The sequence below is a fragment of the Apium graveolens genome, chromosome 9 (genome assembly GCF_009905375.1).
Source record: "Apium graveolens cultivar Ventura chromosome 9, ASM990537v1, whole genome shotgun sequence".
Lineage (NCBI taxonomy): Eukaryota > Viridiplantae > Streptophyta > Magnoliopsida > Apiales > Apiaceae > Apium > Apium graveolens.
Genome location: NC_133655.1, coordinates 187,463,983 through 187,480,257, shown reverse-complemented (window position 1 = coordinate 187,480,257; position 16,275 = coordinate 187,463,983). Strand labels below are relative to the sequence as shown.

At 34.2% G+C, this 16,275-nt stretch overlaps 1 protein-coding gene across 1 annotated transcript; it reads left to right on the top strand.

Moving 5' to 3' along the window:
- Positions 1-265: 265 nt before the first annotated feature.
- LOC141682458 (mitochondrial fission 1 protein A-like) lies at positions 266-4,468 on the top strand. The gene is made up of 5 exons (XM_074487156.1): positions 266-422; positions 3,182-3,320; positions 3,431-3,555; positions 3,907-3,970; positions 4,071-4,468. The coding sequence occupies exons 1-5, from the start codon at positions 330-332 to the stop codon at positions 4,154-4,156; spliced, it is 507 nt and encodes a 168-aa protein (XP_074343257.1). The 5' UTR covers positions 266-329; the 3' UTR covers positions 4,157-4,468.
- Positions 4,469-16,275: the final 11,807 nt, after the last annotated feature.

Below are 16,275 nucleotides of genomic sequence, written 5' to 3'. Positions count from 1 at the left end.
GTTATGAAAATTGATCAATTTTTAAAAAATTATCGATAAATTATTAAAAATTTATTCAAAAATAATTATTCTCTTTACCGATTTATAATAAATTATTGATAAATTTAATTTAATTTTAAAAATTGATAAATCGTTATTTTAAAGGAATAATTACGATTTCCCAGTAACCATGGATTTCAGATGTATTTAAATTTGTAAAAAAAGAAAAACTAGGACAAAAAAAAGAACAGAACTTTGATTGCACAATGTAAACCGACTAGTGTAAAAAAGGTTTACATAAACCAAGTAGAGTAAGTTTTGAGCAGAGAAAGGAATAGGGTTTAGAAACGATGGAAGCGAAAATTGGGGAATTCTTCGACAAAGTGACGTCGTTTTTCAGCGGCGGCGATCAAATCCCTTGGTGCGACTCTGATATTGTTGTTGTAAGTTCTTTCCTTTTCATTTGTTCCGCCCTCTTTTTTATTTTTCAACATCGATGTTTATTACTACTGTTTCTGTTTTAATTGCTACTACTATTTTATATCAAATTTAATTGCTACTACTATTTTAGATCAAATTGCGGCCTCTGTGCTTACTCAGTTAGGTGTTAGGGTATTATGTCATAATATAAGCTCCCTCCGCTTATATTATGACCTAATACTTTGTGCGCAATCTCGGGCTTATAGCTCGGATTTATAGACAATAAAATTCCGCTTGTTAAGTGGGTAAGAGGTTAGGTATTTGGCTAAATTTGATTTAAAGACAAGAATGCGATACCCTGGGTTTGATTGAATTGGATGCCGATAAGTCGAAGAATAAACCTTGTGCTAAGTATTGTTAAGTAAAGAATAAGGCTAGCTTGCGGTCCTAAATGCAGACAAAAACGTCATTTGTCTCTATTAGGTTGATAAAGTAAGTGGTGTAGAAGCGATGTGTAATGGAAGTACGCTGTAGAACCACTCCTTTGGTGTAGAGAACCCCTCGATTTTTATGAGAGAATAAGAGAGGGGGAGTGGCCATAGCTCATAAATCTAGTAGTTATGGAATCGCGGAAGTTAGTACATGCTCTTGATTCTAAATTTATTAAAAACCAGATATATATTTATTGACATATTATAATGTTGATGAGCGATAGGTTTGCAATTTTGGTGTAAAACTAAAGACTTAATTGATAATACATTGGGCATGACTTGATTTTTGCAATTTCAGTTCCTTTATACTTCTGGCAAGGTTATTTTAAAGAGTTAAATAGGGAGTGAACGAGTAATTAAAATCAAGATCAAAGTTATCCCACCGTATGTATACGTATGAATGCATCGGTAACGATCCCTTTGCTGCTGCCTCCATCTATAGGTATTCACCACCACAGCTCTATCTTTACTCCAAAGAGTGACAATTAACTCCAATCTGAGAAGTGACAAACAATATAGTTTTCAATGTTGCAGCTTCCAGTCCCAAGAGCTACTTAATCTACATCGCATAAACAACAGTGTTAATCCTTAAATAACAAACTCAAATAATTCAATTTCCTAATATTAGTCATTATATTTGTATATTGCTACTTTAATATTGCTATTTTGGATAAATATCTTTGGTATGGTAGTTTGTGCTGTTAGAACTTGATCTACATCGCTCAATTAACAGTGGTAATTCACAAATAGCAAACTGAAAAAAATTCAATTTCCTTATATTAGTCATTGTATTTCTATGTTTGCGCCTACCTTAATATTGCTATTTTGGATATATACCATTTGTGTGGTAGTTTGTGCTGTGAACTGTTACTGTTGGACACAATCTGCATTTAAATGATATTCTCAGTTCAAGTGCCTTACTATGTTACTCTTACTCTTTGGGTTCCGCTTTTGTACTCATGTCAATTGTCAGAAACCTATGTTGCACGGAGACGGGTACGGGTACGTGAACATACAGGTACAGGGACATGAAAAGTTAACTTTAAAATTAAAGGGTAGGGGGACGGCATATTGAAATAAGAGAAGGCAAAATTCTCAAATATTAACATCAGCAGATATCAACTCATTCTCCATTTCAACGCAATAATAGCACTGATAACTCCAAGTTCCTCCAGTTTCTCCATTTTTTAAATAGTCCCACAAAGGAGGTTGAATTTCAAACACACTCCCGCTACTGGTCGCTGTCCCAGTTCCATCTCCACTTCCACCATGTTCACTACCAGTACCACTACTTCTATGTTGAGATCCCATTGATAATGAAGAGATTATGAGCGTGTGTATTTTTTTTTTGAGAGAGAGGAGTGTTATATATTTGTATGTATATACAGAGTAGTGTTGTGTGTGTGTGTAAGTTAGAAGTAGTGTTGAAATATGTTTTTTATTTAACCGTGGATGGGTATTTTTGTCATTTTGGTCTAGGAAACGTCCCCATTTTGAACCCCCCGTCCCCAGATTGTTTGGGAGTTGGGATGTCCCCAAACTGTTCCCGGTCGCGTCCCCGGGACGTCCTCAAACTTGGGTATGCCACCTGGTAGGCATCCCCGTGCAACATAGTCGGAAACTCGGACACACGACCTTATTTTTGTTCAGTTCTTTTAACTGAAATATGAACACTTTGACCTAATGAAGACCCACATATCACATATGAGAAGACGCGTAATTTACAAGATCCTTTGAAAAATCATGTTTACTTTGAGTTTTATTGTAAACTTTGGCTACCAAAATTTTCTAATATAATAGTTATACAAATAGTTATGCTCTGTTGCCATAACTGGAACTAAATATAGGACTGTCCACAAATACTAACGTTTTAGAAATGTACTCCAACAACCTATACCTGAGTCTGAGCAAGTAATGTTTTGAATGCCAAAACTGGTTCTTGCTTATGTAGATGACATCTTATGCGAATTGTCCATGGGACACCAGTGAACTATTTATTTCGGTAATGAATTATTCAAGATGGCACCGTATAAACTATTAGGTCATTCATGCTCTTAATTCCTAACTTTGCCAGCTAAAATTATGTCTGAGTTATTGAGGGTTTGACAATTGTAAGCAAGGTTTTTCCATCGCAAGTTTACTATGAATTCATTTTAACTTTTTACTTTTGAATTAGTTAACTGAGTTTTGTTACCAATTTCATTATCATTTGAATACGTATCCTTCTGAATGGCTTCTAAATGCTGCATTTTACGCTGAAATAATAAATAAATATACGATTACTTTTTCAGGGTTGTGAAAGGGAGGTTGCAGAGGCTGAGAAAGGTTCTTCTGATGAGGTTAAAAGTGAATGCAAAACGAGATTGTCATGGGCTCTTGTTCACTCTAGACGTCCGGAAGATGTACAGCGTGGAATTGCGATGCTTGAAGGTGACAAGTGGACATGAAGACTGTTGTTTGCTCTTTTCTCTTACTTTATGTTTGTAACACTTTTTTTGGATCAAGTGTGGTACATCCTTTAACTGGGTCTATATGTGCAGCTTCTTTAAGTGGCACTGGCAGTACCCCAGAGCTAATGAGGGAAAAGTTGTACCTTCTAGCTGTTGGGTATTTCCGAAGTGGAGATTATCCTAGGAGCAGGCAACTGGCAGAGCGCTGTTTGGAGGTGTGTTCTAGTTTCTTTCCTGTGTTGGATAAACTATGTCACTGTTAAGAGGCTATTTACCTTACTCTTGCTATTAAGTTTAGTAATCATTCAATTGTTAAGAGGCTGTTTACCTTATTTATGTTATCAAGTTACTATGCAAGTACTTGAATGTGCATGTATGACACAAGTAGCATGTTCTTTTTGGTTTGCTACTAATGTACTTCTAAGCATTCTGATTGTCGTTATGAAGTTGTAACTGTACATTCTCCGTTCAATTTTTATAGAACTTAACAAAGAGAAAGAGTTCTGTTACTAAATTTATTTCTTTTATACTTTATTTAAGTTTTCTCTTTGAACTTTGGTCTGTAGATTCAACCAGATTGGAGGCAGGCCCTGAATCTGAAAAAAGCAGTTGAAGATCGCATCACAAAAGGTATCAATCATAACTGATTTTTTATTCTTCGTCTGCATTCAGCTTAAGAAACCTAACAGATATGATTTCGTTTATGCTTTCATATTAATCTGTTTGACAGATGGAGCAATAGGCATAGGCATAGCTGCCACTGCTGCAGCGCTTGTGGCTGGTGGACTTGCTGCTGCACTATCTCGTCGAAGATAATCTATCTCAGCGAAGATAATCTCACTTGCTATGCATGTATCCAAGAGTTTCTGTCCTTATCTCATGAAACAATCAATGTTGTGAATCCCGTACTAGACTCATGTGAAGTAAAAAATGTCAGTCATGAAATTGATTATCTATTATCTCTTGTTAGATCTCAAATTTTCTAAAACATTATCTCATGTTAGATCTCAAATTTCGTAAAACACAGGATTAATGTGTAGAGAGCTTTTCTTGTTCAATATTGAAATAAGTGTGACTTTTGTGAATCGCAAAATTGTATTATATTAGTTACGGGATTGCTTCTCTTCACTTTGGATCACTAACTTTATACGATGCACACGATGTTTTATAAATATTTATTATATGAATTATCAAATTTATTTATCTTTCAATATCATAGTTTTTACCCTTATGCATGTTAAATTGTTAAGATAATCTATACTGTATTAATACCAGCAAAACACTCTCTATTTGTTAGTTAATATATCAAATAACAATCATTAAATCTTAATCTTACCTTACATAGATCATGGATATAATAATAAAATAATTTTATATAAATATCTAAACTAGTTTTGCAGATTCATAATTCGATTCTCGCCAAAGTATTATAGTTAAACATTTAAGTTTCTATTTCTAAACTATTTTTAGAGGATTTAGAGTTTATCATACAACGACCTATAAGTAACGGATAATAAATAAAAATTCCATAAAATATATATTATTATAACTTTTAATCTTCTATAATTTATTTTTCAACTATTAATAATTATATAATAAAATATAAATAATATTAAGATAAAACTAGTAAATATCATTTGTGTATATACTATAATATTATAAGTAAAAAACATTCTATTTGGTAGTTGTCAGTTGGTTGTTCGATACGGTACCGCAAATAATAATATTTTGATTTTAGCTTAAATTGATGAAAATCGTTAGATGCAATATTAAAATAATATTTAGATTAATATCTAAACTACATACAAAAATTCGTTCGGAGTCCAGAGTTTCGCCAACAACAATATAGTTCAATATTATGGTAAATATTTTAATTTTTATTTTCTAAAATATTTCTAGAGATTTAAGATTTGAGTCCCGTTAATATAATACTATATTTAGTGTTTATTCAATCTATTTTTTACATGCAACCCATAAGTAAAGGAGAATGAATAAAAATGCCATAATACGCATATTAATATAACATAATATCTTATAAAATTTGTTTTTCAATTATTAAGAATATATATGGTTATAAAAATCTGCGATTTTACCGATTAATCGGTCGATAAATCATTAAGTGACAGGTTTCCAATCAAATAATCCTAAAATGGCCGGAAAATTTTTTTCCTCAAAATCGAGTCAAAATCAAATTATAATCAAGTCAAAATTGAAAAAATCGGGTCAAATATTATAATACACCTTCGTCAATCTGATTATTGAAGCTCTATTCTCTCTTTAATCTATGAGTGTGTTTATTAATTGGATATGGTGGATGAGAATATGCCACTATGAATGAAATTGGATCGATTTTAGAACATGATAAAATATGAGATGGTTTGGTGGTGGTTGGTTGGGATTTCAGGAGATGGAAAATAGTATAAAAAAATTGTGATAATGAAAATGACGTAAAAGACTTGGTAGTTAGAGGTGGTCAAATGGGCGGATCAGCTCGTCCCGACTCACACCGGCCGACTCGCTTTTTTAATCATCTGAAATCGGCTGGTCTCGGGCTAAATCCAACTCGTCGCAACCCATTTTTATAAACGAGGCATTCATGAGTCCGAAAATATTAATTCATAATTCGGCATGACTCAGCACCCAATTCAGTACGGGTGTCGAACCGGCACGACCTGTATAACCAGGACGGCTCGCAGACTCGTCTAACTCGTATAATCTACCTTAAAATAATAATATAGTATGCACTTGAATAATTGTTGAATGTACTAAGCATTTCTTTTGACAAATCTATACGTGCACACATGAATTAATAATAAATTAATAATTGACCAGCTGAATATTCAACTGTCACCAAGTAGACCAGTCAAAGTTTCGTATTGTGTATAAATATTCCGTGTACTTTCATATTTTCATGTACCAAATCTTAAATCCGAACACAACCCGGATTCGAATGAGTGTACCAATTTGGTGACACTAACCCGAAATTAATATATTCGCATTTACCCGTTTTAGTACACTAAAGTACACAGATGATATACGGAAAATATTAATGGTTAAAAAATACAATAGATAATTAAATAGTGAAGAGTTCATTCACATATTTAAGGAACAATAAAATATATTTTAGTATTTATAATTATATATATGTTATTTACAGTAGGTAAAATTCACATTTGGTATTACGTATATATATAATATATATATTTACAAATTTAATTATTTATTTCTTCCGTCTACTTACGTTCCGTGTCGTGTACTTATACTGAAAACCCAAATCTAATACTAATTATATTCATATTTTTCCGTGTTCGTGTACCAAATTTTTGATCTCAAACACTAATTATTCGTGTCGTTTCATATCATATTCACGTGTCGTTTATCAATATTGACAGGTCTAAACAGAAACAACTAATGTATGTACGTTAATAAAAGATAATGCCTTTCGTCCTTTAACTTATCATTTTCTTTTAATTACACGTATAACTGCATATATTCAGCTCGGCACGAGTCGCTCGGCCTAGCCCGGGCTCGCCTGTGTTGCACTCTACTCGCACTAAATCAGGAGTATAAGAGCAACTCCAACCACGTTCTCTATATTGGTTATCTAAAATAATGTATAATAATGGTTTTTTAAATTATAGATAACCAAAAAGATGTGTGTCTCCAATGGTGTTCTTCATATTAGTTATCTATAATTCAAAATCAATATTCTATCGATTTTATTTCACATTCAAATTTCAGCTCCTCAAGGTAATAAGAGAAAGTATTTTGCTGCTGTACAAGAGGCGGCTAGGAAATATCACCGAGGAGGTAGATTGAATTCAATCCATGTGTAAATAATGCAGCTTAGACAGTAGATTGAATTCAATCTATAATTGCAGAAATTTTCAATAGAATGCTGCAGAATTCAATTTATAATGGAGGTGATTCTAAACTCATCTCTTCATTATATACCCCATTATTCAGCAATTGAATGAAAGGGGAATCCATTTTCTACAATAAACACAATTTATCAAGTCACTGCAATTTCTAATTGTCCAAAAACATCAAAACACATGAGAGCTCAACTAGACTGTTTTAGAGTCTTCACAGTAATGAAGCACAAGCATGTACATATTTTTGATTCAACTACTATAACCATTAATAAATATATCTCAATTAAGACAAACACATGACAATACTCAAAAAATCTTGGCAACATTGAAAGCTCTTTAAAACAATAGATCAAACACATAGTAGACAATCCAATATAATATGCAGCAAACAAGAAAACACCACACAAACATGGAGGAGGTGTGGGTTGATCATGGCTACCCGAAAACATCGGTTGCGTGGAACACTAAAATTATTTTGTGGAATAAAAGGGACGAGAGAGAGATTGAGGGAGAGGCGGGAGAAGCGGGAGAGGGCGGGAGTCTAGCTGGACTCTTTTTACCGAATGGGCTTTCTAGTGAATATAAAAAACCCATATACAAAACTCTAAAAATATAGATAATGGGAAGTGTAATGCCCTCGAGACCCGGGGTAAAAGTCTGGGGGTTACTAGCTAATCACCAAACCTGTACAATTTGATTTACAAATAATAAAGAAATGAATCTAAACCCCTTTAACACTAACCAGGATTTTTTTAGGTTGAAGTATGAAAACAAGAACCACTAACTACTATCATTACAAACCAAATTCAAAATCTCACAAACTCTCTTTATTACAAACCATTGTCTAATTAGTTTTAAACTAAGTTCATCTTTTATTCAAACACACACACTAACTATCTATACTCCACCTGTTCGGGCAACTCAAAACTTTCTTCCTAGATTGGGATCAACACCTTGGGTATGAGGGGATCCCGAAACTTGACCCGCTTCTTTACCACTCGAGTCCTGATGAGTTTCATATTCCTTCTTAACTGAAAATAATAAGGTGAATAACAACAAATAGGGTGAGCCAAAAATTGCTCAACAAGTCCGCAAAATATAAACAGTGTTAAAGCAATTTAAATGAAACCGTAACCCGGGTATATCTGCAAAGATATAACCCCGCGAGAATAGAACGAAGGCCATTATTGGCGAATACAAACGAACTAAACTGGACGCAAGTTCGCATCTATACCCTGCTGATCAGCCAGGATACAATGCAGATCTATATCTCACTATATAGATCCCGTCGGGCACCCAGGCACTACGGCCCATCTCAAGGATCCGGTTATGTCCCGGTCCTTAGGATTAAGTAAACTCAATCGCTAAAGTATCCTGGAATAGCAACCGGAACAATCAGTATGCTTTGACATATTCTAATCACTAGAATATATCAATGATTGTGAGTAACAATTGGAATATGAAAAATAAAGTCAAATGAAAAGGATAAGCAAGAACCGAAATGAAATATGAACAAGAGAATCAAAAGAGTGCAAGCGTGATAAGAATCTGAAGAAATATCACTATTCTGAAAATAGAATAGGGGAGAAACTTGCCTTCTGCGCGACTTACTGCAAATATGTCACCTTTGTCTATTACCGACTCAACTTGCCTTGCTGGCTTAGCTTCTGTTAGAAAAATAGACTGGTTAAGTCATTTCGTACTTCAATTACATCTTGAATCGACTTCACATCGTTCTTATTATCTACCCATGCGCTTATGACTGACTCGTATGTTTACATATTAACAAGTAAGACTCGATTAACCACATAATACACATAAGCACATAAGCACATAATCATTTTTATAGTTAAAATAATTTTTAGAATCAAAATCGACTCGCTGATCGCTCCACTAATCACCATCTTCCTCATTTCCTATTTTTCGGAATTTTTCGGACTCGTCTCGACACACACTTCGACTGATAATCAGGCAAATAACAAAGTCAACTAATTTCTAGAAGAAATTAGGTCTTAATATTATTTTTAATGAAAAGAATTCATTATTCTGAGTCAGAGGGCTTTCGTTTCGCTCAAATCGGACTAACGGTCTAATTAATATCAACTAAACACTGATAATTCAATTTATTATTCAATATAAATAATTATTACTAATTTTTAAACCCAAAAATAATTTTTAAATAATTATTTAAGAAAAATCAGAGTCAAAAATAATTTTTCTATAATTTTTGGAATTAAAATGAATATGTTATGATTTATTAAAAAATATCTGATTGATTATCGAAATAATTAATCATTTTTAAATAATTAATAAATAATAAATAACAAATAAATAATTAATAAATAATTATTTAATAATTTAAAATAATTAATCCCTAATTATTAGGATTAATTACAATTTATTACAAATATTTAAAATTTATTATTACTTACTCGATTAGATCGATTATTTACAAATAAATAATCGATACAACTAGCTGTTACGATATCTTTCGAATAATTAGTTATTATTCCAATCATAATCCAACTCAACGATCAACTACTCGTATTAATACGAGTTATTCACCTTTCTCGAATAATTATTGAAATATTACGGTTATTATTATTACTTTTACGATTTAATCGATTATCTGTATTTAATTATTCGTTACGAATAATTATCTGATATTCTTCGATTAATTAACTATCGCTCGAATAATCATAATATAACTCATCGTTCAATTACTCGTATAATTTAAGGAATAATCGAATCTTTACTCGTAATATTCGATAAATTTTAATCCTTATTAATTAAGTAATTACTTAATCACTAATTAATAAGTAAATAGGTAAATAATTAGATAATTAATTAATTAATTAAATAACTAAATTCGAATTTCTAAATTAAGAAAATAATTTAAAAATTATTATTAATAATTTTCAGAATTTAAAACTGATTTTTATTAGAATTTTAGAATTTATTTAAATTGATTTTTATTTTAATAAAATACAAATAATTAATTAGAAATTCAGAAACATAAATCAGAAAATGAGTTTAGGAATCAAAGGATCAAACCCGGGTTGTTTTTCGAGTTAACAACCGGGTCATGGGTGGCTAACCGGGCCGGGAAGAACACGACCGGTTTCTAGAAAATCTCCAGTTTCCGGCGGTTCTTCGACAGGCTACGGCGAGCTTAAATCACGAACCAACGTGATGCTTCTGTTTCGTTTTCGATGCGAATCCATCCCAAATCCTTCCTGTAGTTCAGCCTTGCCCTCGATCGTCCTTAACACCGCCTGCGTTGTCTTCTCCGGCGAGAAACGACCAGAAACCGACGACCTTCAACCCAAGTCCGGCGAGCTTAATTACGACCAATTCATGCACCGTTATGATCGAATTTTTCAGGGAATCGATTACAAACAACGTCCTAAACACGAATTAATCACTAACAACACTTCATAACCCTTGGAACACATTCTCCGATCTAAAGCATAAAATTTCCGGCCAAATCTCGAAATATCGATTTCGTATACGAAAAATTACGAATAATATCTTAAAATCACGCTCTCGAATTCCAAAATCAATTCCAATAATCAATAACAACCAAAAACATCTACAAATTAACAAAAACGAAGTTAAACTATCAAGAAAACCAAGAACTCGAACAACTACTTCTGGGGGTTATATGAATCAATTAAATACTCAAAATCATTCCTAAACTCAAGACAAAGCTATACAAATTATCAAAACAATCAAATGATTCCTGAATCAAAACGCCTATGTTAGGTCACACACACTGTAGAGGGGGGTGAATAAAGTGTATAATACAATCAAATCGAACTTTAATATATTAAGTAACAGAAAACAAACTTTATTGAAATAATAAACTCTGTTATAGTATGGAACTGTTACCTCTCAGTGATGAACAAATATCACGAGAGCTGCTAGGGTTACAATGAATTATCTTCTCGAATATGATAACACTTATAGTGTAAACCCTATGTCTGTGTTTATATACTACACAGTTACAAGATAATCGCTAATTGATATGGAATATAATTCTGCTTCCTAAAACATATCAATCAGATATCTTTTCTTCCAAGTATTCCATTCTTCACGGAACTCCTTCTTCATGCATATCTCTTCTTATGTTTATCTTGATCTTCTTTCCTTTAATCAGCTACTGTCCTTATCTGATCGTCCTTCAGCACTTAAGTTCTGATATCTAACTTCTGATGATTATCTCCTGATAATATAAGTACCGATATCCTTAAGTCCTGACTTCCAGTATAAGTACTGATCAACAGTTAAGTACTGATTTGTCCTGTTAAGTAAGATCTGAAATCTAAACATAAATTATATTAGCCATGACATTATCAAATATATCTAACAATCTCCCCCAACTTGTAAATTAGCATAATATACAAGTTTAATAGATATTTGATGATGTCAAAAACATTAAGTACAAATACATGAGAATTAGACTAGATAACTACAACTTACCGTCCTTAAAGCTTTACCAATATTCAACTTCTGATAACAACTTCAGTCTGTACAAATATCAGAATTTAAGCAGTTGTAGATCTTCGACTTGGCTTCATCATCTGATCTCTCTGATGTCAGGAGTTGTTCTGAGATAGTTCTTCAACAAACATTTCTCAGCATATCTGAGTTCATCAATCATTCTCCTTTTGGCATCTTTAAGCTCTGCAGTATCTTCACCAATTTGAAAGATTGCAGCTCTGAGATCATTGATCTTTGCTTTTCTTATATCCTGATCCAGTCTGATCAAATAAGCTTTATCAGACTCAAGATTGAATTCAACAGCCCGGTACCCCAGAAAGGTAGTTATAATCTTAGCAGTGTTGGGCTTCATTTCAACTCTATCACCATTGTGATCTCTGTACTTTGGAACGTATGTGCTGTCAGACTTAACAGAATAAAGCCTTTTCTATCTCTGAATCTGTTCTTTTAAATAGTTTGCAGCAGTTCCTGTTATTCTGTCATCCACTTGAAGTAAGAAAAGTACATGCTCCAATTCTTCAAAATACTTCAATGGAATGGCATTTTGTCTTATATGATAAACCCTACCATCTGTCATGAAATACAACATGATGTATTCTTTCAAGTAGGTATGGTAAACCATCTGTACAGATTCCAGTTGATTCAATCTCTCAGGAGTTGCTCCAATACCTGGTTTACTCAAGGAAGTTGGATCATTGGTAGTGTTATGTATTCTCCTTTCATCAGCACTTTCCAATCCAGTTTTATCTCTTGCTTCCTTTCCAGTAACTACTCTTACTTCAAAACCACTTGCAGTAGTCTTCAAAGGTTGAGTCTGTTTTGCTTTAGTGAATCCTGGTAGGAGTGTCTCTGGTCTATCTTCTGATATCAAGTTAACTTGAGCTATGTCAGAGGTTACTTGCTTCTTCTGAATATCAGAACTTATAATTTCTTGACTCTGAACAACTTGAACCATGTCAGAGGTTGTTTTAAGAACTTTTCTTGAAGTCAGAGCAAGATTATCCTTTTCATCAGTAATTTCTTCATCCTCAGGAGGCACATAAACCTTGATAGGTTCACCAACTTTTTCTTTACCCTTGGATCTTGGATCTATCTGCGGTTGTGATCTAGCCAATGTTGCTTCAGTATGTGTCCTTTCTTTGATCACAATGCCTTTGAGTTTTGGAAGTGGCTTTTTACCAGAAGCTTCAGATTTAGATGTGACTTTCTCTGATTTAAGCCTGGCTTCTTCTTTCATTAAACTCTCCAAGTCCATTCCTGGATTTTCCTGAAGAAATAACTGTCTTGACATTTCCTCATCAAGATCTAAAAGTTCATCAGAACTTATCCTTTTACCAGTAGCAGAACTTATTCTTTTCCTAGTATCAGAACTTGTCCATTCCTGGATTTTCCTGAAGAAATAACTGTCTTGACATTTCCTCATCAAGATCTAAAAGTTCATCAGAACTTATCCTTTTACCAGTAGCAGAACTTATTCTTTTCCTAGTATCAGAACTTGTCCTGTGACTAGCTTGTCTTGATGTGAATCCTCTACCTTGACTATGACCTCTACCCATTTCAGAGCTTCCTCGATCATCTTTTCCATCATCCTTACCTTTCAGTGTCTTGTCAGTCTTGCATTTGGACTTAATTACTTTCTCCCCCTTTTTGGCATCAGCAGGTAATAGAAGGGAGACAAGCAATTCCACTGAAGATTGAATTTCATTAAGTTGTGATTGCTAAGAAGCTTGATTTGTCAGAATATCATCAATCTGAGCTTGTTGATTACCTTGAGTCTTATCAATATAAGCAATCCTGTCAATGGTAGGTTGGAAGAACTTTTTCTTATCAATTTTCCAAACTTGTTCCTGTTTGATAAATTCTTCCTGAATCTTGTGTAGCTCTGCATGAGTAGTTGAGTGAAGACCTTGTAGATGTTTAGTACTCAATGCAGTGACTCTAAGCTGGGTTTCGAAATCATCAGAATTTAACATTTCATCAGCTTTAGTCAAGTGCTCAACAAGATGCTTTTCAGTTGGAACACATGAAACTGAGTTCCATTCCTTAGTCCACTCCTGTCCTGCAGGAGTTTCACTCCAAGGTACTGGTGCTTCTCTGGTAACAAACTTCTTAACCAGTTCAGACTTTAGAATAGTCTGTTGAGGAGCATGTCCTGAAGGACCTGCTGCATCAGCATCTGCAGTTGGAGCAGCATCACCAGTATCTCCAGCATTTGCAGCATCAGAACTTACAGAATCAGTATCCTCTGATAAAATAACAGTGTGAGTAGCAATGGAGGCTTCGGCATCCTCTAATTGCTGATCTTGTTCTAAGTTCTGATCAACAGCCATATCCTGATGCTCACCTAAAGTCTGATCATCAGCATCTTGATGCAGAGAAGGTGTTGTTGATAACTCTGGAGTTTGAACAACATCAGTAACATGTGTTGTGAAAGGATTATTTGCCGTTGGAGCTTCTAAGAGAATTACTTCAGGCACAACCAAGTTTTGAACATCAATATCAGCACTTGTGCCTGGATCAACAGGAGACACAAATGGTGTGGTAGCCTTTTCAGAAACAGCTTCCTTAGATGGAGTTGATGGAGAAGAAGTGACTGGAGCAAATTCCTTGTCTTGTGAGATCAGAGATTCCTGATCCCCTTCCTTAGCTGCTTCCTCTTCATCATCTGAAACTGGCCTTTTTGCCCTCTGTTTCTTGTATCTCTTTGTTGATTTGGATTCCTTGGGAGTTTCAGGAACTGTCATTCTTCTAAGCCTTTTGAGAAGCCTAGATCCCCCAATTCCAGAATCCTTCTGAGAAGTCTTTTTCTCAGCTTCACCTACAAGAGGTTCTGAAGAAGGAACCTGTTCCTCAGTATCAGATTCATCTCTCAAGGCAATCCTCCTTCTCTTTTGAGGTGTTTGAGGAACAGTCTTTGTCCTCTTTGGCTTGGAGGATGAAGGCTTCACAGTAGGTGCTGAGGATGAGGGTTGAACAGTCTGTGAAGTGGAGAGATAGGATTTGAGATATGTCCTGAGGGTAGGTTGAGTAGAATGAGTGGTAGGTGTTGAGGATGATGGTTTTTGGGTGTTTGTTGTTGGTTGGACATCAGAGTAAACAGATCTATAAGTATCAGGATCAGCATTTACTAGGATCTGTTTTACAGACTGAGGAATCTGTAATGGTCTAACCACTGATTTCTTAGTGTCAGCATTTACCAGGTCATTAAAGTAGCGTTTTGCAACTTTAAAAGGTGGGGTTGAGGAACTGACTAATTGAGGTTCATCAGTACAAAAAGTATAAATAAGTTGACAGAATCTAGCAAAATAGACAACATTCCTATCCTCTGTCATCCTATCCCCAATAAAACCAATTATACCAGTTGTAAAATCAAAATGAGTTTGATGGATAATAGCATACCCGATATGCTGACTCAGAATTGGGATAGCATCAAAATTCGAACATTTGTTCCCAAAAGCTTTGGTGATGCAGTCGAAGAAGAAGCTCCATTCTCTTCTGATATGAGCCCGTTTCAACTGCCCAAGTTTTGCCAAACTCTTTTCATACCCCAAATTTTCCATTAACTCCTGAAGAGCTGATTCTTCTGGAATTGAAAACGTACAATCTTCTGGGAGATGTAGAGCTTTGCGTATTGTACCAGGAGTGACTGCATAAGAAGAATCACCCACTTCGAAAACAATACTGGGAGTGCCATGTTTACCACCATCATCATAGTGCCCAGTCCGCCAAAACGTCAGAACTTGTTGGCTCGAAAAGACTGAAGGCTGGGTCAGTGCATAACCAATCTCATTGTGTGCAAGAAGATCTTGCACAAAATGCAATTCAGATGGAGCTTCAGCATGATCAAGAATTGCAGCATAGTTGTTTGGAACAAACTTAGCTCCATCAATGATTAAATCCTTAGGTGCCATGTGAAAAATTGAGATTTAAAAGTGCTTGTTAGGTGTTTGATAAAATGTCTGTATGAAAAACCAACGTGAGAGAAAGAGAGAGTAAAAGCAAGTAGAGAGAAAAAGTATGAAGGAAATAAAAGATTAAAGAAATCCTTTCTCTGTCGTACTTATACTCTGAAAAAAATGTTACCGCTGGACACCTGTCAGACATGCAGTAATAACAGATAGTTACTGGGCGCGAGAAAACAGTAATCATTACTTGCCCACTTTCCTGTTTGCAAGGAAAAACCGTTCCATTTACCCAGATATTCCATTAATCAAGGTGAAACAGTTTTAATTCAAAATTAAAACCGTTCCCACTGATTTAATTATTTTTCACTGCATCATTAATATTCTGAAAAGAAATCAAGTGAAAATGACCAAGATAAATCATATGAGTAAGTACTGATAAAGGAAAGTCAGAACTTAAATTAAAACATAATTTATATGGTCATCAGAATATCAATCAGGATTTATCAATGCATTACAAAATAACTTAGAGATAAAATCTTGAAACAAAAACAAATTTCATTAATATATCAAGAGAATACATTCATGAAATGGAAATTACATCAGTACTTATACAAGATTTCCCTAAGCTACTAAACCTAACATCAACAGCCTT